This window comes from Crassostrea angulata, chromosome 3 (genome assembly GCF_025612915.1).
Source record: "Crassostrea angulata isolate pt1a10 chromosome 3, ASM2561291v2, whole genome shotgun sequence".
In the NCBI taxonomy this organism is placed as follows: Eukaryota; Metazoa; Mollusca; class Bivalvia; order Ostreida; family Ostreidae; genus Magallana; species Magallana angulata.
The window spans coordinates 44,920,174-44,944,936 of record NC_069113.1 but is presented as its reverse complement, the minus strand read 5'-3'; the positions used below and the strand labels follow the sequence as shown (position 1 = coordinate 44,944,936).

At 36.1% G+C, this 24,763-nt stretch overlaps 1 protein-coding gene across 1 annotated transcript in view; it reads right to left on the bottom strand.

Annotated features, from left to right (window-relative positions):
* Window positions 1–21,504, bottom strand: part of LOC128175442 (probable E3 ubiquitin-protein ligase HERC1) — a 41,834-nt gene extending 20,330 nt beyond the window's left edge. Inside the window, exons 1-37 of the mRNA XM_052841068.1 lie at window positions 21,322–21,504; window positions 18,009–18,134; window positions 17,469–17,648; window positions 16,899–17,184; window positions 16,403–16,582; window positions 15,850–16,041; window positions 15,353–15,523; window positions 15,083–15,197; window positions 14,674–14,921; window positions 14,309–14,431; window positions 14,170–14,217; window positions 13,430–13,554; window positions 13,227–13,275; window positions 12,815–13,077; window positions 12,259–12,447; window positions 12,043–12,163; window positions 11,659–11,899; window positions 11,037–11,140; window positions 10,571–10,720; window positions 9,937–10,043; window positions 9,404–9,709; window positions 8,803–9,042; window positions 8,307–8,390; window positions 7,752–7,965; window positions 7,362–7,588; window positions 6,575–6,738; window positions 5,452–6,070; window positions 4,874–5,207; window positions 4,270–4,501; window positions 3,717–4,030; window positions 3,369–3,522; window positions 2,955–3,106; window positions 2,182–2,444; window positions 1,714–1,816; window positions 1,101–1,331; window positions 533–724; window positions 60–234 (exon numbers count right to left, since the gene is read on the bottom strand). Of these exons, the coding sequence (XP_052697028.1) occupies window positions 60–234; window positions 533–724; window positions 1,101–1,331; window positions 1,714–1,816; window positions 2,182–2,444; window positions 2,955–3,106; window positions 3,369–3,522; window positions 3,717–4,030; window positions 4,270–4,501; window positions 4,874–5,207; window positions 5,452–6,070; window positions 6,575–6,738; window positions 7,362–7,588; window positions 7,752–7,965; window positions 8,307–8,390; window positions 8,803–9,042; window positions 9,404–9,709; window positions 9,937–10,043; window positions 10,571–10,720; window positions 11,037–11,140; window positions 11,659–11,899; window positions 12,043–12,163; window positions 12,259–12,447; window positions 12,815–13,077; window positions 13,227–13,275; window positions 13,430–13,554; window positions 14,170–14,217; window positions 14,309–14,431; window positions 14,674–14,921; window positions 15,083–15,197; window positions 15,353–15,523; window positions 15,850–16,041; window positions 16,403–16,582; window positions 16,899–17,184; window positions 17,469–17,648; window positions 18,009–18,134; window positions 21,322–21,504 (7,205 nt within the window). The remainder of the gene's footprint in view (window positions 1–59; window positions 235–532; window positions 725–1,100; window positions 1,332–1,713; window positions 1,817–2,181; window positions 2,445–2,954; window positions 3,107–3,368; window positions 3,523–3,716; window positions 4,031–4,269; window positions 4,502–4,873; window positions 5,208–5,451; window positions 6,071–6,574; window positions 6,739–7,361; window positions 7,589–7,751; window positions 7,966–8,306; window positions 8,391–8,802; window positions 9,043–9,403; window positions 9,710–9,936; window positions 10,044–10,570; window positions 10,721–11,036; window positions 11,141–11,658; window positions 11,900–12,042; window positions 12,164–12,258; window positions 12,448–12,814; window positions 13,078–13,226; window positions 13,276–13,429; window positions 13,555–14,169; window positions 14,218–14,308; window positions 14,432–14,673; window positions 14,922–15,082; window positions 15,198–15,352; window positions 15,524–15,849; window positions 16,042–16,402; window positions 16,583–16,898; window positions 17,185–17,468; window positions 17,649–18,008; window positions 18,135–21,321) is intronic.
* Window positions 21,505–24,763: the final 3,259 nt, after the last annotated feature.

Here is a 24,763-nt window from a genome sequence, read left to right as displayed (position 1 = left end):
AATATATCACAAGTTCTTTTACCTGAGAGTATAACACATGATATACGTTATGTACACACCTGGATGCCAGTACAGACAGGACTTTGGTGACCATGGACCGGGCAATCATGATCTGCATGGTGGAGGTTATTCTGTACAGGGACATCCTCCGGTCCTCCCCTGTCCTGATGTAGGAAGCCTGCTCCCCCAGTGTCTTACTGCGACTATCCGGTCGACTACCCTTGGCAAAAGATGCTGTGGAGAGATAAACAGAAATCGCAGATAATCAAAGGCTTCTTTGACTTTACAGTTAATCATCGGTACAGAGAACATGCTTAAAATGAATTCAAGCTAACAGCAAAGTCAGTTTCATTCCCCTTTTCTTCAAATTGTATTATAATAACATTAATGATGAATAATGAATTATATGATGAATCAGAATCAGTTGTCCATGGGACTTTGCTTTAACCCTGCTCAGTTGTAACATGTTTGGTCTTAAAATTTAAATCAAATAGGTCAATGAGTATAATAGTATACATAGACCCGGACATACAGAGGGTCATCAGGACATCCCCTGATGATGTTGCTGATTTGAGGAGGTTTGAGCCCAGTGGGTCGCCCTCTGAGAATTTGACTGGCTCAGGAACAGGCTTTTGATCACTCAGCCCAATCTTAGGCATCAAAACATCCATTTTCTCAATAACTGGCTTGTTCTGGCTGACATCAGAAAACATTGGCATTGGCTCTGTAATCGAGATAATAACTTCATGGAAAATCTATATTGATTCAGTTTTTTTTACTTTTCTGCAAAATGATGATAAAATATCCTGTTGAGTGGAAAATGATTTGAATTCCCAAGAACCACAGCCAAATGAATATGCAAATTTACATTTGTACTTGTACATCTCCACACATACATGTATTTCATACATACATGTGTCTACAAGCAGTTTCTCATTTAGAACTGATTTACAAATGGAAACATCTATCTCCAGAATTACATCAAAACATAATTTCTATATAATTTCTATTCAATCCATAAAATTTGCTTTAAATCCCCATAAAATCCCCTCTCCCCATGCAAATATAAATGATCCCCTGGTATTGAAGCTAAACATTACCACTGTAGGCCTGCTCTATGTAGTCCAGTAGGTCTGGGGCCCGGAGACTGGACTGACTGTCGGACACATCAGCTGAGTGCTGGAGATTCTCCCGGTTCCCTCGGACCTCCAGATATCTCTCCCTACAGTCCGGACACATCAGGTAAAACGGATGACCCGACCCACACCGACCCCCGAACCAACCGTCCACATAGACACCGTTACTTCTGTAGCCATGCTGGGCACAGCTTCCTAAAATTATAACTCATGCCATTAATAATGCAGGTATTAGAATCAAAGTTAGCTGCAAATTCCTACCTGCATATATTTCATAAATATATGTGAACAGAGACTGACAAACTGAAATGTTTATCAAGGACCAGTACTCAGTGTTGTATAAACCCTTTATTAACAATATATAACATTAAAAGAATATTTGATATCCATGGGAGTAAAGTAATTTTATTAGCTAGAAAAAAAAGTTTTTTCTTTTGAGAGGTCCTGAGAAGTTTTTTCTTTAAGATGTAAAGGTATTTAAAGAACACTGTTTATAGCATATTATGTCATGATTCCTAATCTTAGAATAATAATCATTTGTAATTGATAACACCAAGTCTGTAGAGAATGAGCGTACCCATACAGCCTGGGTGGTCACTCCTCATGTGTCTGTTGAAGTTGGATGTCTCTTGTTGACACAGCTCACATGTGACCGTTGTCTGTTCCTCCAGCTCTCGTCTCTGTCAGTCACAAAATTCACATTGTTCAAAACATGCACATTGAATATTTATAAAGCTTTACACATCAGAAAGTTAAATAAAGTAATTTGACTGTTCAAATTATTAAAATAAAATATTCAGAGTATAGAAAATACAAAGCATTTGTACTCATTGATCAATAATCATAAATATGAATTGCTATCTATACACATCTAAATGTATATAAACATCTGTTCATCTGATACAGAATTAAATTTTCTTTACACTCTTGTAAACATCATTTTTTATAATTTTTAATAATTTCTTTACCGGTAATTACAGCATCTTTTCAACTGTATTATGAAATAGATATTAGTATGTATGAATGCAGACACCAGGGTACTGACCAAGGCGTTAAACAAGTCCCACGTGTCCCTGTGTTCTGTATGATCCGAGTTGAACAGATCCTCGATGCTGTCGTCATGGTTACAGATCTCGTCCTGCAGCTCCAGAATGTTGTCGTACAGATCGGCCAGGGAGTGTGGGCGGAGCATGGACTCGCTGTAGTCCTGACTGACACCCGACACATTGTAGTAGTCAGACAGGGACAGTCCCTCCTCTCCCGTGGGCTGGGGCATCTCAGAGCGTGGGATATCGTCATCATCATTGTCTACAGAAACAAACATTTATATGTTAAATTTTTTGTTGTCTACAAAAACATTGTCAGTAAAATTTTCTTTTGTTGTTGTTGTCTCTAAAAACAAGCATCATGGGAAAAATTATCAAATACTGTGGAATCATTTAAATTTGTTGGGGCCAATTTTTGTGCATTGTGGGATATTTGCTTTTGGGGGGGGGGGGGGGGATTTTTTGTGGATGTAATTTTGTGAATGTGTCTGCTTTCAGTTTCAATAAGAAAGATAACTCCTTCTAAATTTGTTTTTGTTGAGGATGTAAACTCGTGGGATAGGGCTACCCAAGATTGAGCCACCATAAATTCTAATGATTCCACAGTACCCGGTAATTAGGTTGATAGCTTACTAAATGAAACATAAATTTTTCATTTAAAATGAAAACCTCTTGAAACTTTTTGACCCTAAGATACCAAATGCATGCACTATATGCATGTTGTGTTATAACAAACCTTCATCAGATGTATGTCTAGAATAGCACGGCTTACCTAGATTGCCGATACTTCTAAGATTGATATGCCGAGTTCTTGTGAGGGGCCTCTGTCTACGTAAGAACAGCGACCCAAAGTTCTCTGGCTCTTCTACATTGTCCTCAGCTCCCCTCGTGTTGATCTCCTGGCTAGACAATGGTCGACGTCTCCTAAAGGCAAAATAATTGTGTTTCGAGTTCATCATCATAAAACTAATACACAGTGAAAGAAGAAACCAAAGGTCTACTAGAAGCAGAGTCTTTCAGTTTAATGTTCTTTGACATATACCATCAGTAATGTATTTTACACACAATGACAATAGCTAATGGTAATGAACATTCAACTTATTAAGACACACAGCTACCAGTTATGAACACCAATTGAACTTATTTTAGTACACATTACAAATGTACTTGCTCTTTTGAGATTTACCTCAGTCCCCTTCTGTCCAGGGACTCCAGGCTGCCCCTCCTGTTTATTTCTCTGGATTTTGAGGGGGTGGGCTCAGCACCACTCTCTGGGTGCTCCAGCATCCACATTGCCAAGGTGTTGATGCCACTGGCTGATACTTCCCTCCCATTCACACCTGTCATCAACGTTCATTTTACATTAATTCCAAACTCATTATTTAATCAATTATTGTATAACAAATGTTTTTCATGAGGGAAAATGTTTTGTTAGGTTTTGAGAACCTCAAATAGTAGTGAATGTTAATTGCTGCTAAGCAGTCATATAATGTCTATGATTATTCACTATAATTGTTGTACAAAATTTCCTCACTTGTTTCCCTGATGGCTTTTTTAATGGCCTGTATGGTGAAGCCCATCTCTAGCAGAGGTGCAGCAATAGGAGGTGGTGGGGGAGATGGTGATCTCGCCCTCACTGGGGGGTGTGGTGGTTTCTTGGCAGCACTACCAATCATTCTGTTCCAGATTGGGGGCGGGGTCACAGAGGACGAGTATCTCCTGGGGGCAGGGAGTGGGGGTGGCTCTATCTCCTCCTCATCATTAGCTGGGGGTGATGTGTAGTCAGCAGAGGCCAAGGGTGCCACATTTCTCTGGTTTCTGGGAGACGTATTACTACCTCCTCCATTTCTACAAATTTATTTCAGTTTTTATTCAGTTTTCATCTTTTCAGTATATACATGTATATATTCATGTTTTCCATGTACATGTATCTTCAAATACACATGTAATTATCAATAAGTAAAGAGTCTTGAGTTCACTTTAATTGAAAAAGGAGAGAATATATAATTTAGAGTTGACTTGCATGTATGTGTATGTTAAAAATTAAATCATTTCTTTATTATAATAAAGATTTTCAAATCACTCACGCTCTTCTTAAGAACTGGAGGATAGAAGTTTGTTGCATGTTGGATCTGAGTGAGTCCGGAGACATGTCAATCTCTTCTTCTGTCAAATCTTGTGGAAGATTTGGTATCATTGGAGGTGGGATAATGAAAGTGCCTAGATCTCCCTCAAGCCTTTTAAATGGGAATGGAGTCTCTCTTGGTTTGACTTCTGGGGTAGGATTACTGGTAGATGTCCCACTATGACTAACTTTAGCTTCAACATTAAAATACATTTAATTTCTTATGCTACTGTGGAATCATTAAATTTCGTGGGGGCCAATTTTCGTGGATGGCTTAAATTTTACAGGTTCGTGAGAATGTAATTTCGTGTATTATTATATATCTATAAAAGGATATATGACTTTATTACCCTAATTTATCAATTCGTGGAGGATGTTAATTCGTGGATGAGAGGTACCCATGAATTCCAAAAAATTCCAGAAAATTGAGCCACAACGAAATCTAATGATTCCACAGTATATATAAAAATTTAAATTTGAATAAAGATAATGGGGATTTTTTAACATGCCTTTCTGATTTTTCATGCATGAACTTCTGGTAATTCTTTCACTGATTTGATATTTACCTTTTAGTTCTGGTATTCCAGCATCTTCTTCAGCGTTTTTCCTGGTGAGCACCTGGTACAACACAGACTGGGCTCTCTCCAGGTCGGCCACTGTGAACACCTTCAACAAGGAAGCGTTACCCAGCGAAATCTTCACCATTTTCCTCATCAAGGACCTTAGTCCACACTTGAAGTCCTCATCTCGCCTCACGACAGTGCCATCCACTAAGGCTTTGCTGGAATCTGCCATCAGATCTGACTTTGGAACCAGTAACATCTCGGTGAATTTATTACACTGTATGATCACATTCAGGGCTTTCAAGGCCGAGACTTGAATGAAGGACCTCTGCATAAGCTAAGAAAAATAAAACCAATAATAATCCCTGAATACTGTTTAATCACATGCCTATCTGTTTGAAACAACACAGAGTAGAATTTCACTATCAAGAAATATCTAGTACAATTTAATTGATGCTGATTATTGAAAGTATTGGGCCCTAACTATCATACCCCATTATTATGACCACTGATCTTAACTTTTATGGTCATAATAACAATCATTTCATTTTTCTTATTTCAATATGCAGATAAACCCTTACCTGGAAGTCAGACAAAGAGTCCTCTTCTTCCTCTGTCTCCTCCACAACAGGCAATGTTTCCCCTTTCTCAGGCTCCATCAAAGACTCCTGGGACGACACACTGAAATCTGTCTTCTGGGCATTATGTTGGGCCATTTTAATGGCTGCATCCAAAGATGTACAGGTAGAATTACCAGCAGATGCCAGGTTAACATCTGCACCTGCCAAATCCGGGAATCTGGGTGAGGCGTTGGAGGAGGTGCTACTAGCTGTGTCCTCTGTACCATCAAGATCAAAAGTCTCCAGCTGAACTAGAGGCGCCTTGACAGTTTTCTTGTCCGCGTTGTGATCGACCCCAGTAAAGGACATCTGCTCTTGTTCTAGGACTCGGGCAATGTCCTCATCCAATTTTCTCATAAGTGCATTAGTTTCTCTGGCACTCTCCACTTCTGTCTGTTTGGTCGTCTGGAGACTGGCTTTAACTCTATTGGAGTACAGGTTGGTAAATGCTGCAGGTACGTCTTCTGTTAAGCAAGCGAGCTTCATCAATGACTCTAGATGTCTAGCATTCAGTCCATTCAAACTACTGGCTTGAAATGGCTCAGGGTCAATTGCATCTATCTTGGTTAGCAACACATCACTACAAAAATAATGAAAAACACAATCATGTAAATGTGCAATGAACAATAGAGGTATGCTATATTACTCTAATTTATAAGACTTTGTATAGGAGTCATACATATAGATTGTACACAATGTGTCATATTCTTAATATAGTCAATATTTGTACTGTTTTATACAAATCAAACTCTTAAATCTCAAAGTTATTGATTATTAAACATATAAAACTTCTTTCATGTATGGTTTTTTTCCATCATTTATACAGAAATGTAAATCTATATATGAGATAGAACAATCTTTGTTGTTCACTTGAATCATTACAGCTAAAATGGATCCAAATATATCAATAACTTGGAATCAACTGCTCTTGTATTCTTAACCCTATCGGAAAGCGATCTAAGACCTATATATTTAAGTCCACAATCATATAAAATCATGAATGCAAGGAGATAATAGATAAGAATAAGTTTATCTAATACATTCAAAATAAATGTAATGGTAAAGGTGTAAATGATCTCCTAACCTGACAGTGCTGTCCCCGTCGTCCCAGTGAACTTTGACCGTGGCTGACCCCTCCCTTGACACGCCCATTAATGTCCCCTTCTTTGACGTAGTCTTGTGTCTACAGCTGCCACCTACCCGCAGTCCCGGATCTAATCCACCAATCAGAACCAAGCTAGGCCACACCTACAATTACAGATTGAATATTCTACTTTTACACAGGAGACAGTGTCTATTATACTAATCCATGGTACTTGATATGACACATACCGGTATATAGGAAGGAAATACTTTAATACGCGACAACTTTATTTGGATTTACCTGAGATGAACTGGTTTACAGTTACTTATTTTGGTGACTATGCCTTATCCATACCTGTTTTTTTATCACAACTATATGGCAAATACTAGTTCACAGTGAGAAATATTTGCGACAATGAGGCTCTTGCAAACCTTGCGAATAATTTCTCACGTGCGAATGAAAGTTGGTTTACAACACAAGGTCTGATATAGAAATATTTGTAGTACACTTCAAGTTTGAAGATATTAAAATAGAACATTACCATTGTTTTCTACAATCTTGGATTTTCAAAGTAAAAAGATCAATAAGAGATTGTTTTACTCTGTGTATAGATAAATTTGTCTTTCTCCCTGATAAACAATGAACAATGCATATTACCAGATTACTCTTGAAATGAATTATAGTGAATCAAAAATGATTTTAATTACCAGAATCAGGGGTTTTTCTACTTAAAATGATTTTATAGCCATCTGTTACATAAAATTGAAGATTCTGAACAATCACTCACCTGTGAACACAGTGTTTTCACTGTTTCTTCATCAGTATAGTCTACAATGATATCCATGTCTTCCTCTGGACTCTCCGATCCTTCCTTCTTCCCATCTTTCTGATCCGGAGATTTCTCCTGGTCCACATCAGGCTTGTTTGTTGCCTGCTCTTGAGGTTCTGAATGTTCATTTTTATTTTCTTTTGAGTCATTTTTATTTTCTTTTGAGTCAGAACTTTGAGCCATATCTGTTTGAAAATAAAAACAGCACTGAAAATTGGCTCCATGTCTTGCCAAATTCAATTTTATTAAATTCCAATAATTTTTTGGGCCAAACCAGTTTTTTCATTGAAATAATAAGATTCAGTAGTCAAACTTCTACAGAATATATTAAATGAATTTTAATCTCACCATCAAGTTTATGGGATTTCTCAAGGTCCTTGATTTTGGTGAGCTGGTCGATGACCTTCCGGTTGATGGGGGGCCCCCACACCTCACTCTGGTGGAGCCGCCTCATCATACAGATGTTGGCCTCCATGATAGCTGATGTGACCGGGGCACACAGCGGGTCTCCAGGCAGAAGTTCTTTGTTTCCTTCACAGATCTGCATGTCTGTCATTTTGATCTACAGGTACAGTGTAAAAGTCATAGATGAAAGGTCAGTACGAATTAAATCCCAAAACTGTATACAAATATGTTCAGCTAAAAAATATTACCTCCAATTAAATACATGTAAGACCAAGAAAATTCATAGAGAAATCCAGAAATTTAAATGAAAGAGGAAAAATACTGATTAAGAAACAGTGGTTTGGACTTCCAACATACTTTCACATATCCATGATTTTTTAAGATATTGATGATTTGAGATAACAATGCTCAACAACGGTCATGGACTGTATGATATTACACAAAGGAAAAGATACGGTGGTAGAACTGATCCTTTACACATTCTTACATAATTCTTACCTTTTCACCAGGTGTTCCACTGTAAAACATAACACAGGGATAGAGTTCTGAGGCATCAATGTCCTCAAATGCAATCCTTGGATCCTTAAGTACAAAAAAATATCATGACCTCTGCATTCTCTCATTATTTCACGCATGCCAAAAAAATGTTTTTAACATGTACAAAATACACATGTATTACAATTTGACATTATAGTTTAAATCGTGACCTTTCACACAAAATACCAGTATATCCTAATGAAAATAATACTGTGGAATCATCATTGTTAGTGAGGGACCAATGTTTGTGGCTTTCTTGGGTAACCTTGCCCATAAACATACGCACCCACGAACGTATATACTAGTACAAGCATTTGTTTAATATTATTATACGAAATAAAACTTGCTACCGACGAAACTATGTCCCCACAAACCACAAAATTTGTGGCTACCCACGAACATTGACCCCCACCAATAAAAATGATTCCACAGTAGACTATCAAAATATTAAACAAACCTCTCCATTCTTTCCAAAGGCTAGGGTCTTGGCATCCATGTCCAGCACCACGGTGATGAAGTCGCCCTGGGTGAAGCCATTGAGGGCCACGGTTTGTTCTCCCCCGTGGTACAGGTTCCCGCTGTAGGCTCTGTACAGCCACATGTCTGTGGTGGTGCGGTGGGTGTAGTCACGGATTGGCCACTTAGACACGCCCACACAGGTCCCCTCATTGCCTTTATTTTCCTTCACTATCAGAATCTGTCAAACAAAGAAGAAAATGGTACCAGAACTTAAATCATCAGCAACTGTTTCAATCTATACATGAATATGCCAGCAAAAATTTCAATGAAAGTTAAAACAGGTGAGTAATCTAGAGTGAAATAAAATTCAATACATCACATGCTTGATCATCTTGATGAAGCAAAATAGGTGCAGTCTAACTTTAAGCTCAGTTTACACATGAATGTACAAATGTACATTTACTTGACATTAAAAATTTAAAAATTAAATAAATATACAGTGGACCCCGCTTAATATAACACTATTAATATATTAACCAGAATATAATAATGTATATGAAAAAAAATCCAGTAGACACTTTACAGCATTATTTCCTTACCTTCCACTTGTAACATCCAGACACCATCGCTGTAGAGCCCAGTCCATAACCTTTCCCTGATGTAGAGTGCACCAGCACCTGAGGACTCTCTGTGGTACAGTTCAGACACTTGTCTGTATCAAACGTTGCATTCTGCATCATGATCTTTGTCTCCTCGGAGTCCATTTCCTTGTCCAGATTGAATTCTGAGCCGGCTGAAAGTTTCCACTGGAGGCTGCACTTCTTCTCCTGGGCCTTCTGTAGCTCCAGCTGTTGTGGAATCTTCCACATGTTGTCTGCTAGACACTGGAAGAGATCCTCCACAATCTGTGGAAAAGAAATGGTTAATAACCCAAACAATAATAAACCATAGTAACCACACATGATAATTAATATCTATAATGAATTTTCTGTGCCTAGTAAATTATAGAATGATTCAATTACTCTAAAAGCTTGCACATTAAATCAGTATTTTGTTTTGAAATTTGGAAACATGGAATTTGAAAGTAATTTTCACATCAGTTAGATGAAAATGGATTTATCCCTCTATGTACCTCCTGCATGTAATTTGAATCTGTATCTTTCCCGCATGAACTTAGAATCATCTCCAGCACACTGAAAGCTATCAGCCTGGATCTCATGTTGCTAAGAATAATGCTGCCTGTAGGGTATAAAGGTTGGAACATTTCAAAGTCATCTGGTATTTACATGTAATTATACATCACAGAACCATAAACCATAAAACTGGAAAATTGTAATGTACACTGTACATAACTATGGATTAACACCATAAAAAGAGTTCTAAAATGCATGTAATTTGAATCTGTATCTTTCCCGCATGAACTTAGAATCATCTCCAGCACACTGAAAGCTATCAGCCTGGATCTCATGTTGCTAAGAATAATGCTGCCTGTAGGGTATAAAGGTTGGAACATTTCAAAGTCATCTGGTATTTACATGTAATTATACATCACAGAACCATAAACCATAAAACTGGAAAATTGTAATGTACACTGTACATAACTATGGATTAACACCATAAAAAGAGTTCTAAAAATTTGGAATAAGCTGGATCAAAGGTCCGTATAATTTACTCCAATTTTTTTATTTGGCAAATAGCATTATACTTAAAGCATATATGTAAATAAGATAAGCTGCCACTGAATGTGATAACTGTCTGTTTAGTACCTGACTCATCAAACTGTCCGGTCATGGCTAGGATCCGGGATATCCACTTCCTGGATGTCAGGTGTTTCTGTATGGCAGATGCTGCAGCCACTCTCTTCAGGAACAGCAGGAAGTTCCCCAGCGAGGACTGCCAGCCACTGTCCTGGATCTCTGCAAGTGAAATCATTCACTGATTGATTTAATCACATTAAAAAGGAAACATAGTTTTTAATCAATATCATACAATTGAACTATGGTATTTTGAACACCGATATTTCGAAGTGATTTGGAGCTCCCAACCACTTATTCTTCAAGTATTTTTACCTCAATGTTTTTACATCTTGATCCCAGAGTCCAAAATAACAAAGTTTAACAGTAATTTATTGGATGAATACTTGAGTGGAGTGGAATTAATATATCACAGATTTTGAGAACCCTCAACTTATTATTTATTTCTGTGAAGCATTAAGCAGTCCCTAAGAATAACCTTGGCTGGAAGTATTTCCCGTTGACCAGATGTGAGTGAGCTGGTTCCACAGCAGGTCCACGATACACTGTACCACACCACTTCCCAGCTTGTCACAGTAAGCCCTGCAGAATAACAATCACACACTGAACTACAGCTTAGTATCATTCCTAAACTGTAGATTCCTTATTTTGCATGAGTACTTATTTCCACGATTCAATGGTTTTGCATCAAATCGCGATAATATAAAATTGCGAACGTCAAATTTTTTTCATTTTTCCAAATAGTTTACATTTGTACAAAAAATAAAAGCAAGATTTTAAAATCTGTGAAAATTGCTTTTAGTGATTTTACACAGATATTGATTCCTTGTGTTTAATTAGGAATTTACAGCATTAATATTCAGCTATTGAGTTTTATGAAAACATCAATATGTTTATGTGCATGCACATTACTCTTTCCCCTCAATGCCACCTGTGACCTTTTAATGCTTTGTATTACATGTACATGCATTCATCATATCATTACATGAATCAAAACATCTTTTGTACAGGTATATCTTATTATTAATTTTTGTGTGTCACTTACTAGGATGAAAAATATCTAATGAGAACTTCCTTATGAAATAATATTTCAAAATTACCCAGAAGTCAGCGTTATCAGGTTGAGTAAGTTGTTACTGGAGCAGTGGAGAATCAGGTCAAACTGGGCGGGACTGAGGCTTCTCTTGGGTACAGGTATCAGGTAGGTCATTTTGGAACTCCCCAGAGTCAGCTTAAACAGGAGAGGTAGGAGTCCACAGGACACTGCGAGGGAGATGTCTGAGGGCCCATACTTCATGGTCAGGGAGAATATGGTCCACAGCAGCAGTTTCTTAGACTCTCCTTCAAATTCATTTTAAAATACAATGTACGTTACAAATAAAATAAAAAATATCTCAATATATATGTAATTTTTTTCCTTCAACTTTTCTGCATGATTATTCATTGAATAATTTAAAAAACTGAAAAAAAACCTAGCAAGGTACCTTGTTTGATGGTGGTACATTTGTCAGTTTGGATGAGAGCCGACACCAATAGTTCGTAAATCTGATGAACGGTCAGCTGAATGTCTTGTTGTACTTCTGTTTTAGCAGCTCGAATCTCATCCTGTTGATTAAACAATCACAATTCCATTACTTAACAAGTAAAGACATACATCCATCAAACCCAAGAAAATGTTAAATACATGTAAATATCTTTACCTGATAATGGTAGAGCTGAGCACTTTGAAGAGCCATCTCTTTGGGATTACCGAAGCTGAAGCAGCCCATCATGAGCTGTACGTGGGCGGAGCTGAGTAGGGTGGATGGAGTGGGGCTCGTCTCCCATTCTGTTTTGGCATTGTTTGTAGACAGCAGCTCCTTTATTTGATTTAATGCTCTCAATCTTGACTAAAACACATAAAAGGTATTTATTGAGTTAATTTTACATAAAGTACATGAATAAATCATCTAATACTTGTACATAATCATACTTTTGTATTTGACACATACATATTAAATAAAGATGGATAAGCAAATGAGGAATATGTCAATATCAATAAATGTAAAATACATGTACAGCAGATACAGAGACAGTGTTTTTTTTCAAAGGCACATGCATATGAAAATCCACTTGACATTGTGTATAATTTGTGATTTTTAACAATGTAAAATGGAAATTATAGGGGTGTTAAAGTCATTGAAATTTCCTGCACACAACTGCAAAACTGAAAACTTTTTAACACTGATCGTGTCCATTTTATTAAGTTGTGCCTACCTCAGCTTTTTTCTGTTGATCGTCCAAGGCTAGTGCCATTTCTACAGGCTCCACTTCCCAGGAGAATGAGGACTCTTGACTCAGGACTGGATTTCCTGCTTTTTCTCCACACACAAACCTACACAGATCTGATGCTATCTGCTGTACAAAGTTCTTGATGCTGTGAGATTTGTGGTGACTGTGTGGAATTGTGGAGCGCTCCTGCTGCCACCGAAGACGTCGCAACATTTCCTTTACTCTCTGTAGGGATGCCACATTAGTATCTAAAGAATACAAAGTTGGTTTATTTCAACAATGGTATTTAAAAAAAAAAATTTTCATTCAAACTCCTTTGAGTCAAGTTAAATGAGAACGTGATACTGTTTTATCAACAGAAGCATTTTGCTTTTTTTACACATGTATTTCATAGTACCTCTTTGGTTATGATCAGGTGTTGAGGTTCCATCTCTCCCATCCTCATTCTGTGACAAAGAGAAAAAAAATGTTATTTCACCACCAAGTTATTTATGTTCAACATCTTATCTTAAAAAAAAAATAATTCAGTCAGTGTGTATACACCATTTGGTTTTGCATGCCTCATTAAAATTGGAATAGAATATAATAAATATACTCTACCCGTCTTAGTGCTCCTGTCTGTTGTTCTATGATGAATTTACTAGAAGGAGACAAATCTGGAACACTTCCTCTTCTCTTGAGTCTGACATCTGGTGATAGAGTAGTTTCTGAAGATCTGCTACATTCTGTAACAATGCAAATTACAGAGGTAACTACATGACTCAGAGATAAATGTTACATTTACCTGTACAGTAAAACACAGTTAAAATGAAGCGCCAGGGACGGGCAAATCTGCTTCGTTATAAGCGTAATTCGTTATATCGGTCAAGTTTACAACATGTAATATAGTCACGGGGAATGAAAAAAATCACTTCGCTGTAAGCATCACTTCATTATAAGCGTGTTCGCTATAACCATGTTTTACTGTTCCATAAAAGGACCTTTTATTAACATGACAATAACAATAAAAAAAATTTCCTCTCCTAGTTGATCTGACAATCATACATCTACATGTACTTTTAAAGAAATCTTATCTATTCATGGATATAAGTTAAAAATAAACAAGTTATGAATAGTTAAAAAGATACTTTGAATAAAAATGTATTTGAATATATTATAAAAATTTTCTTACAATGTACACTTGCATTAGAGTTAATATCAAAATGTGTTTTCAAAAGTCACAATCAAACAAGTACTCTACAGATATTCACTTAGAAACTACACATAGAAATACAATCTCAAAGGTTTAGAATGAGAATATCATTAATATATTACACATCTACATGTACATGTACATTTACCTGGCTGCGGTTCCTCAGATTTCTTCATATGGGAGAGAGATAAGGTTTCTACAACACACAACAAGAGAGTGATACTAAGAGAAAGTGCCAACATCTACAGTCTAGACACAGTGAAACTACACTGATTATCTATTATTACCTGTGACGGCGGGTCTCACTCCTAGCAACAGAAACAAGCACCGCTGCTGATATTTCTTACACTCCTCCTCAAACGTTGTCTCCTTCACAATCTGTGGGGAATCTTTAATGGTTCCTTCATCATCTGCAGACATGATTAAAAATATTATCACATTGATGTAATGTCTTGCAATATCTTAAAAGATGAATCATTGGAAAGCATTTCACATTTGGAGCAACTATTAGTAAAAAAAAACTATAGTATATGGTCATGCTGCCTACAATGTAAAGTAACATAAACAAAAATTTGGGGGATATTACTGAATCAGATGTACACTTGTCTATATCACTACTTAATGATTCTCTGAACAGACTGATGCCTCCTACCTGATATGGCTCCATCAGAAACAGCCTCCTCCCTCTCCTGATCGTTTTCATTCCCCGGAGACTTCTCCGCCTCCAAGATCTCTATCTTCTGGTGGGCGTGGCCAGAGTCTGGGGACTTATTTTCCCCCTCCTCCAGGGATTGCTGCCTCTGTCTGAGTGGGACACCCCCCTTAGCCTTGTGGTGCTGCATCAGGCAGCTTCTGACTCTGTAGATGTACTGGAAAATGACTAGCAGAGTCTTGGGTGGGCTGTAATAGGAACACATTCTTAATTAGGCCCTTATGCCACATATTAATATTTCATAGATCCTGATTTAACTTTACATGCCTTAATCATCTCATTTTACATTGTGTTTCACTAAATCAAGAATTTTGAGAGGAAAAAAAAATATGCTGGCCCTTTCCCTTACTTTCTGCGATAAAGAGCGACTTTGACTAGATTGCAATGCTTCAGTAGAGCAGACAGCAGACATCGGGTAACAGTGTCCAGTTCCTCATCATTGCTGATTTCTGATGTGTCCCAGTCTAAAAAAGAGAGATAAAACCTGAGCTGTATTCTCTAGTTTTACATCATAAACTTCCCAATTCCCAACATTTATGCACATGTAGTTTGACACTCACTCACTGAACAAATGGAAACGCATTAAAGTAAACCTTATATCTATCTTAGCAAAAAATACCTTCTTTGGAAGCATAATCCTGCATAGTTTCCCAGAGATTATCTGTTGCCTCAGACTTGAGTCCACAACAGAACTCAAGGAGCATTATTTCATCAGCACTCAGATTTAAATCCTCCAGTCCTACCAGCTGGTGCTTGCTGATACAATCCAGAACTACATGAATGGCTTCCTCTGAAAACATAAATTGCCACTTCAGTAATTATTGTCTGATATTGCAAACATATTTTCCCAATGAGCCCCAGTGACTGTTCAGAAAATGTTCAGAGTGTACTGACTTCAATTTAAGGAAGGAAGATTCACAGAATTTCCATAATGTTTACGATTAAAAAATAAATTACAAGTGTGTTTAAAAGTCAACTTTTTAAAAATCTAATGAGCAACCTCCAAAAAATCTCATTTATTAACCTATAAATCAACAACCCCCTAAAAAAAAGCAAAATATAATGTGTATAGAATGCAAAGTAAATTCTTCTGATATCTTTTAATGATGAGCTTACCAGTTTGGTTTGAGCTCATCTCAGCACCGTTTCCAAACACTGGGTTCTCGAGCCAAGGGAGGCAACTCTTCTCCTGTTTGGACATCTGGTCGCCTACTAACATTCCCCCCAGACATTGCCCTATCAGAGTGGCACAGGTTCTCTCCATGTCCACCAGCCAGGACCATTTCTCTGGGATCTCCTCTGTGTTGTCTGTCAAAATTGTTTTACTCATTTTATCAAAATTTCAGTCTATCAATTCTCACCCTCATTTTACAAGTTTCAACATTTCAAATGTTCATTTTCTGTGGTTTTATCAATATTCATTGAAACCAAATTTTGGGGATTTCCATGTTGACTGTTGAGTTTATTTAAAAAAATGGTTGCTGTCCATCAATTACTTATGCAAAGCAAACTCTGTAAATCTAACTAAATCCACTGATTGATGCTCATGAATATTGATACCTGTATAACCAGTATTGAAAAAATAAAATATGTTCCACAATGAAAGACTCATCATATCAGAAAGCTGATACAAGTCTGATTTATTTATTTTGCAAGTACACTTCTTTACCCTCCGATTCAAAGGCCTCAAAACTCTGGATCTCTGGTAACATTTTACAGAGGCAGTCAATTACAGAGAGCAGGGGCAGAATGTCAGGTAACATTTCACTGATCCAGTCCAGAGGCAGCAGTAACAGAGCGTTGATGATGTGGAACATCATGGTTCCTGCTGGGGAGTTGTACAGAATATCTGGGAAAGACACAGTCAAATCTATTGTTCAAGTCTTTAAACTTTTAATCTTTTCAAGTCAAAGTAAAAGTATGTGTATGCATGCATTATAAATGTAATGATGCAAATTATATATATCTTGATACCTCAAACTTGATTTTGTAGAGGATATATTTTTGGCACTATCATATTATTTTGACATATGCATGGTATTTGAGATACTAATATTCGAAATACTAAAATTCAACTGTATACATGTACAGCCAACCTGATACATGTATAAATGTACTACCATTATTAATGGCATTATCAGAAAAAGCAACAAATTTCTGCTAACCTTCAATGGCAATGATCACACTGCTATTGCAGTTCTCATGCTGCATCAGTACAAGTGCTTTATCCAGCAGGCTCTTGGTGACGGTGAACATCAGTGATGTGTGCTTGAACAGAAGCTCTGCCGCTGGTGAGGTGTGGGGCTTCCATGGCTGCTGGGTGAAGCAGTAGGCCAACAAGTGCTTCTGTAGGGAGGACAGCAGGTTGTGAAGGTGGGGGAAGGCCATCATGAACATCTTGTGCTCAAACTCCTTGTCCAAGTTCTTCTCCAGGTCATCTAAAGCTTCCTCCTTTCAAAGAAGGTGGGAAATGTACAATGTACTATCAATAGATGTGTCTGTATTTGCTCTAAGTGAGGACCATGGATGAAATTATATGAAGCAGACTCTCCTGCATGAATCAGCTGAATTATTCCTTTAACATCTATAAGAACCAACATAAAAATACTGGTAGTAGATGAAACCTTCATCTACCAGGTGGGAGGAGAAGGGAGGCCCCAACCTTCAAGATTTCCGATACAGCCTGTAAAAAAATCAATGCCAAGTTTACATAGATGATTGTTTACTTTACTTACTGTTTCATTGGCTAGATTTCTGAGAATTGTTTTCATGAGTATTTCAGCCAGCATCAAATCCACAGACCCATCACAGGGCTGGGATGAAGTCACATGGTCAGCAGAATCCGAGAATCCCAGCAATGTGGATATGTGATTGTTATCATAGAGACTCGTCAATATCAAACTCAACTGCATTTGCTGTAATGAGGATAAACAAATCTCTTTTATAAATATTCATGAACCTGTAATCATATACATGAACATTTAAATCTTATGATACATGATACATTTAGCAATAAAATAATTATTTTTAAAAGCACAATCAGTTTCCTTCACAAGAATAAGAAATTAAGAATTTTTTAAACCTTGGTTTTTTAAAAATGTTTGCACAAGTAAAAACACAAGGTACACTTTGATAAAACAGAATTCTTTTCCAAGCACCACTTCATTGTACATGCACTCTGATACACATACCTGTGTTTCAAATTTTAATAATCACATGGATTAGTAATAGAAAATAACTCTTAGGCAGTTAACCAATGTTCTGACAATACCTACCTTTCCCCTGGATAGGCTGTCCCACCGTCCCTGCCCCTGGGGCAGAAGGGAGTGCAACAGCTCCATCCTTTCTCTGAGGGGTGGGAGGAGAAGGGAGGCCCCAACCTTCAAGATTTCCGATACAGCCTGTAAAAAAATCAATTATCATATCATTGAATCATTAATCTTCAAGATTATCCAATGCATGTACATGTAAATTCTCAAAAATGTCACCATATAGCAAGTCTTTTAGCAGGTGAAAAGAACAAGGGTGTACGAGGTCGGACAAATCCCCCTCACCCAGAATATTGTAATGACAAAAGAACATATGCATTATAAAAAACAATTTCACATTTGAAATTGTGCACCATTGCATTATATACATGTACATGTATGAGGGTTGTTCGGAAATTATTGAAACAACACAGATATTTCCTTTGTAGGTGACAATTGGTGAAAATTGGTATAAACATTGAAGAAACCTATTAAACAAATAATTAAACAAAGTAATATTAAAAAATATTTAATATTTTGCTTACCATGTTACATAAACAAGTCGGCAGTCAGGGTACCCAGCGTAGGCACAAACTTGGAAATTTATAAACTTAAACAATTACTTACTAGAAAATCAAGAATGGAGAAGATGCTTAAACGTTGTTATCTTAAAATGAAAACACAATAGATGCGAAATGAAGAATAACTCATGTTTTTTGTTTATCTGTCAGGCGTATAAAACATAGGAGCAAGGAAACACGTTAAAATGACGTTGTGATGAGTTTTGGCTTGCTCCAGGTCGGTTTGTTCCCGTTTTGCACACATTTGTAAATTAGTTATCGAAAAAATGTGTGCGAAACGGGAATTTGACCAGGTGAGATAATTGCTTAATTGCTATAGTCTATATTACAATTCCTGCGAGGGCAATGGACAATAAAATAAATAAAACATATCTACTCGCAACTGATATTTACATTAATTTTATGTTACAATATTACTTGCATAAAATCACATTTACATAATTATTGATCCATATTCATGAATTTGATTTGATTTTAAACATCAATTTGGTCATGAACAATTTTATTTTATTTTTTTAAACATGAATATTGCAAAAATGTTGAATATGTAGCGCCTGTCTTTAAATTACTGCCTATTGGAAGTACATGTTAAAAGTTTGAAGAGAAAATATCATATGTTAATATTTAATTATTGCTTTTGCTGACATAAATGGAGGAAATGCGTCTAGTGAAAACGCTGCTAAATATTTTTTCATTTATGTTGTGGCTTGAATAATCGAAGAAAATAGACAAACTGAATAATGATAAATCGGCAATTTTATATGCTTCAAAAACTGTAAAGATTACTTCACAAAACCTATCAAATGAAGACTTAATTCATGCATTTTCAACCTTTTTCGGTTTGAGGTATATCGCATTAATATTAAAAAATTATTTTTGTCATATTTTTATGTATTTAACCTCTGATTTGAAAAACTAGAAATTGACCCGCCATATACTAAAGCTGTTCTGTCAGAAGAACTACTGTCAAGGTCGCTACTTCAAAGATCGAAATATTTTGTGATAAAGATCTGTTTTCTTTCATAATATTCTTTCTTTTGATACCAAACAATCAATTATAAACATGCGTTTTACATAATTTGCAACTCAATTGTAAAAAGAGACACGGAGTACGTCATATGACTGTCTATGTAGTTTCCCCCTTCATCATATAATTATCCATTGAATCAGCTTCCAATTGGCTTGGGACCAGCAATGTTTTCTTAATTCATTTGGTTTTATATTTAAGGTAAATGGACAAAAACGTGAAAGTCAAATCATCTAATCATTATTTTTTTATCAGTGCGCGAAAATTGAAGACTTTTTAATTATATCATTATCTTTATTTTATCAAACGGAAAAAATGGTGATAGTAATTAGTTAAAAAACACAACAAAATATCTATATTCTTCTTGTTCTATCGTTAAGGCGCTGATAAAACAGGTAAAAATCCAGGTAAAATCTTTGACCGAAAGCAGACTATAAATGCTATCACAACACAAATCACACCCATTGTTCTATACCCAATTATCAAATGTGTGCAAAACGGGAACACACCCTCCAGGTCAATGGACGTAAGCAAGTTTGTTAGCTTACCAGAAATGATCAAATGATGTAATTGACTGGAAAATTTTCACATTAATAAGTGGTTTCCTGGTTTATTTTTTAAGTGAAATTTCAATCATATGGTTTATCTTTTTTTTTTTATAGTTTGTATTATTTGTATTATAGTTAAATCAACTATGCAAGTTTGAAATAGTACTATTATCTATTAAACAAGTGACCTGTTCCAAAAAACCTCATCCAGCATCCTAAACCTATTTCTCAGATACACAATCCAAGCCTGTCTGGTGCATCAGTATCATAAGTCGCACCAACCATGCAAGTTTGGTGAAGGTAGGACCAGTAATAACTAAGATATAATCATCAGAGGGCACCTGCTTCAAAAACTTTCACCAACTCTAAAAACAACCTCCTCCAGCATCTGAAACCTATGGCTCAGATTCAACATCCAAGTCTTTGACTTCCATAAGTAGGTCCAGATGCATCATCCATGCAAGTTTGGTGAAGTTAAGACACGTTATAACTTAGATACAGGACCTGCAACAAAAATTTAACCTGGTCTAGACGCCAACGCAAACAATGACACCGACACTGAGGGTATAGCCATAAGCTCCCCCTGACTTCGTCTCAGTGAGCTTAAAATAACCAAAAACTTATCCTTAGAATAAAGGTAATTTTAGGATAGAGTCAAGACCAAATTAAATGACATCCATATTTAAAATTGGCAATATTCTAGTAGAACTTACAGTAGATGGTGAACATTTTGGTATAAAACGCTGTGCAATTTACTGGTAATTTAAAAACATATACCTGTCGTGTTCACACAATAAGAGCACATTATTGACATGTATCCTGAAATTTATACTGATAAACAAAGTATACAAGCCAAAATTTAATATTTTAACTACAACTGAAAATTGTTCATCTTTATATATTTTCTCCAAGTGGGGGATATCTAACACCTTGTAAGACCCCGTTCTTGGGCTTTTCACTTGATCAAAGGTGTGCTAAAAGTTTGATGAATTTCGTTTTGAAGTTCTAAGAGTTTCAAGGGAGCAAATTTATTTAGCAATTATAAAACTTTACGTGAGCTACATGTTCTCCAAATGGCTATTAAAACAACCCAAAATTAGCAACCTGTCAAAAACAACTTCTGCACTGTATTCCTGGGTTCGTGATCCAGTCAGCAGTATATGGGAATCAATCACTCAACTCACCTCTCTAATACTGTCTGGAATGTTGGAATCCAGGAGTCGGAACAGAAGATTTCTCAGCAGTGGGGCCTGGTTTCCCAGCACTGTACATGTCATCCCTCCCACCTGAGCCAGGGACAGGTGTGTGCTCAGCATCTTCAGACACAGCTGGACAAAATGACCATGCTCCCTGTTCGTAATATACATAACAGTTAGGCTGTGCACTTATAAGCAAAACTCATCATTATGCCATATGGGAATTGGGACTTTCAAAATATTATTTTACATCCTGTCCAAGAAGATGGATGAATAAGATAGTGCAAATGCCCATTTGGTTTAGTCATAAATACAATTTCAAATTTAATTTTTTTCAACTAAATATATTTGATAATGTTATCATACAAGTTTACAAAAGGATCATTTCTACCTGTATTCAGATTAGAGTATTTTAACAAAGAATATATAGGAAAAAAAACATAAGTTTTGGTGGTATCAAACCCACAACCTAAAAACCCTAGTTCTATAAGGTAATGCTAAATATCTGAAGCACTGAGCCATTTCATGTTTAATTGTTGGGATACATGTACAAAATGATATTTTTTAAGAATAGTGGGTCACCTCTCAACGTTTTTGTTGATAAAAATTGGTTTGCCATTAGACCTTATTAGACTATGACAAAAATATCAAGCTCAGACCCACTCAATGAAAGAAAAGGCATTGCAGTTCTAATCAAAGTACTGAAAGTACTGTTAGACGGTGGCGTCGTTTGAAAGTGGCATATTACATGTAACAATGAGTGATGTATGATAATTATTTTTGTAGAAAACCGCGGCCAGTATTGCATTCATGTACTTATACTTAACGCTTACTCGCACAACTAGTCGTGAGTTTCCTACATGGATAACTCTGTGGAAATCGTAGCTGTGATCTCACTCTACACTTTACAAATGCTGTGTCTTTTGGTCGTCATCTTTTGGGAAAGACCCAAAGATTTATCACAGTAGTCTTTGTCGTATAGAAGTTTGTATCTATATTTTGTATCAATATGTTTGTATATATATCAGTTGACATTAAAACCCCGTTTGAATGGTTGCCACCACATATTGAATGAATAAATCAAATCCAAAGCGATTTCATCACAGTGCGCCCAAATATTTGATTGTTTGAAGAAGGGGAATTTTGGTTTTTTCCTTTATGACTTTTGGGTTGACCCCGCAAATGGGAACAACTTTTGAAAAGTGTGGATTGGACTATTGTGCTTTAAATATATTGTGGATTTCTCAAAGTAACGAGAACAAATAAAGCTTTGGTATGATAAAATACTTATTTTTACTAACTATTTGGGCATACATATAGTATGTTAATTGTCCCTCTCGACAGCATTTTCCCTCATTTTCTTCACGGGGAAAAAGTTGCAGTCTTGTGGATCATCACATTTGCTTTTTTTCCCCTCATAGTCAGTTAATACATTAAGGTGTAAAGAAAATGGAATGGGTTTACAAGAACCTGTCTGATAAAACTGGTATTGCTTTTGGAGTGCACGTCATCATGAAACAGAAGAGTAAATCAATATTTTATCTTCGACTTTAGGGGATTATTTCCATTTGCTCACAACGAAAGTGAATGAAAATTTTAAAAAATATCATACAGCATTCGGTCGCGGCAGTTTCATTAATCAACGTTTTAAACATTTGTTCTATTGTATTTAGCTATAGATTTATTCAAACCATTTGAATGAATTCGGGAAAGTCACATGTATATTTTATCGCTTCTCAGTACACTTTAACACGCATAAATTACTTGCTACATTAAACTTTTCTAGTAAACTTACAACAAATATTGATTAATTATACAAAATAAGTTTTTAAAAACACCAAACAAACAAAATTCAAGCTGAACGCACGTTTTTCTGACCGTACAGCTGTGTATATAAAGAAGATGGGGGGGGGGGGTAAGATGGCGCAACTGCCCTTTTGGTTTAGTTGTAAAATACAATTTCAAATTTAGCATTTTTTCAATTAAATATATTTGATATGTTATTATACAAGTTTACAAAATGGTAATTTCTAACTATATTCAGTTTGAAATATTTCAAAAAGATAAGAAAAAAATAATAAATTTTTAAGTTTTGGTGGTATCGAACCCAAGTTCTATAAAGTTTCCTAATGGCTGGTGCTCTAACCACTGAGCCATTTCATTCACAACAAAGTGCGTTGTTTAAATGCTATATGAGACAATGACCACGAATTTTCGGATTTGTATTATATTTCTAAAACTTTCAATTGTTGAGCTACAAAATGACATTTTTGAAATGTAGTGGGTCATCTCTCCACATTCTACAGTCATCTATGAAGCACATTTTTTTGCCTTCATGTTTCATTATTTATCGCAAGTATAGCATGAATGTATACGCTACGGCCGATGTAGCATTGTGTTAAGTGATGACACTTTCTAACCGGTGTGTATTTCAATTGCGAGTTTAACAAACTGGCGCATTTATATAGGCCCGCCTATTTGTAAATGCATGTTGACAAAATGATGCTAACACTTGGAAACAAATGTCGAAGAAAGTTCATAATAGAGTTGTACTCGCGAATTAAGAATCATTTGAGAACAAACGGGGCGATGTTTACGTACATATGTAAATAATGTTATCTGTTAGTGAAAAAATGCCCCCAAACCAAATAAAAGATGCTCTCTTACATTACCGTTCATTATGTACCATAAATGTATATGGAATATCGCATGTTTCTTCTCACAAAAAAGCTAGCGTTTGCTGCAAATTAGAGATACACGAGCTGACACGCCGTGGAATCCATAAGACGTTTTACAGCATATGTAAAAAAAAATCTGAACTATAAATCTTTGAAACATCGTAAAATGTAGTTTATACTAGTAAACATTTAAAATGGCGACTCGATTTGCACGTGAATTTTACAATCCGACGTCGATTAGCGTGTTTGAGAGAAAGTCAGCAGCAAGTAAAGCGTCAACATCTGCAGTAAATATTGTCTGATGAATATTGAGGTGCCTGTAATAAAATTTATGTTTCTACAGACTGAGTGAGGTACAAAATAAGGTACATTGTAAATCACAGGTCAGTCGAAAATTTAACACATTTGTATCGTAAATTTAAAGTTTTTGTGTGTTTGAAAACACATGCAAACTTGTAGAAGAAACTGTGCCATTGATCGGTTGAAGTTCAATGAAATGTAATTTATGTAATATTCATTGTCAGTATCTGTTGTGAATTCTTTGGAATAAGCTACAACAACAAAAAATATACTGCTCAACTAAAACTAATGCGTTGAAAATGGCTGAATTTATCGATGAAGCATAATTGCTGAAATATGAAATGGCAAACCAGTTTAAATAGTGTGTTTCTGACAATTATTTATATCATAAAAAACAAGAAGCAATTATTGTGAGATTTCTTGACCAATTATCGCAGTGATATAGTTTATAT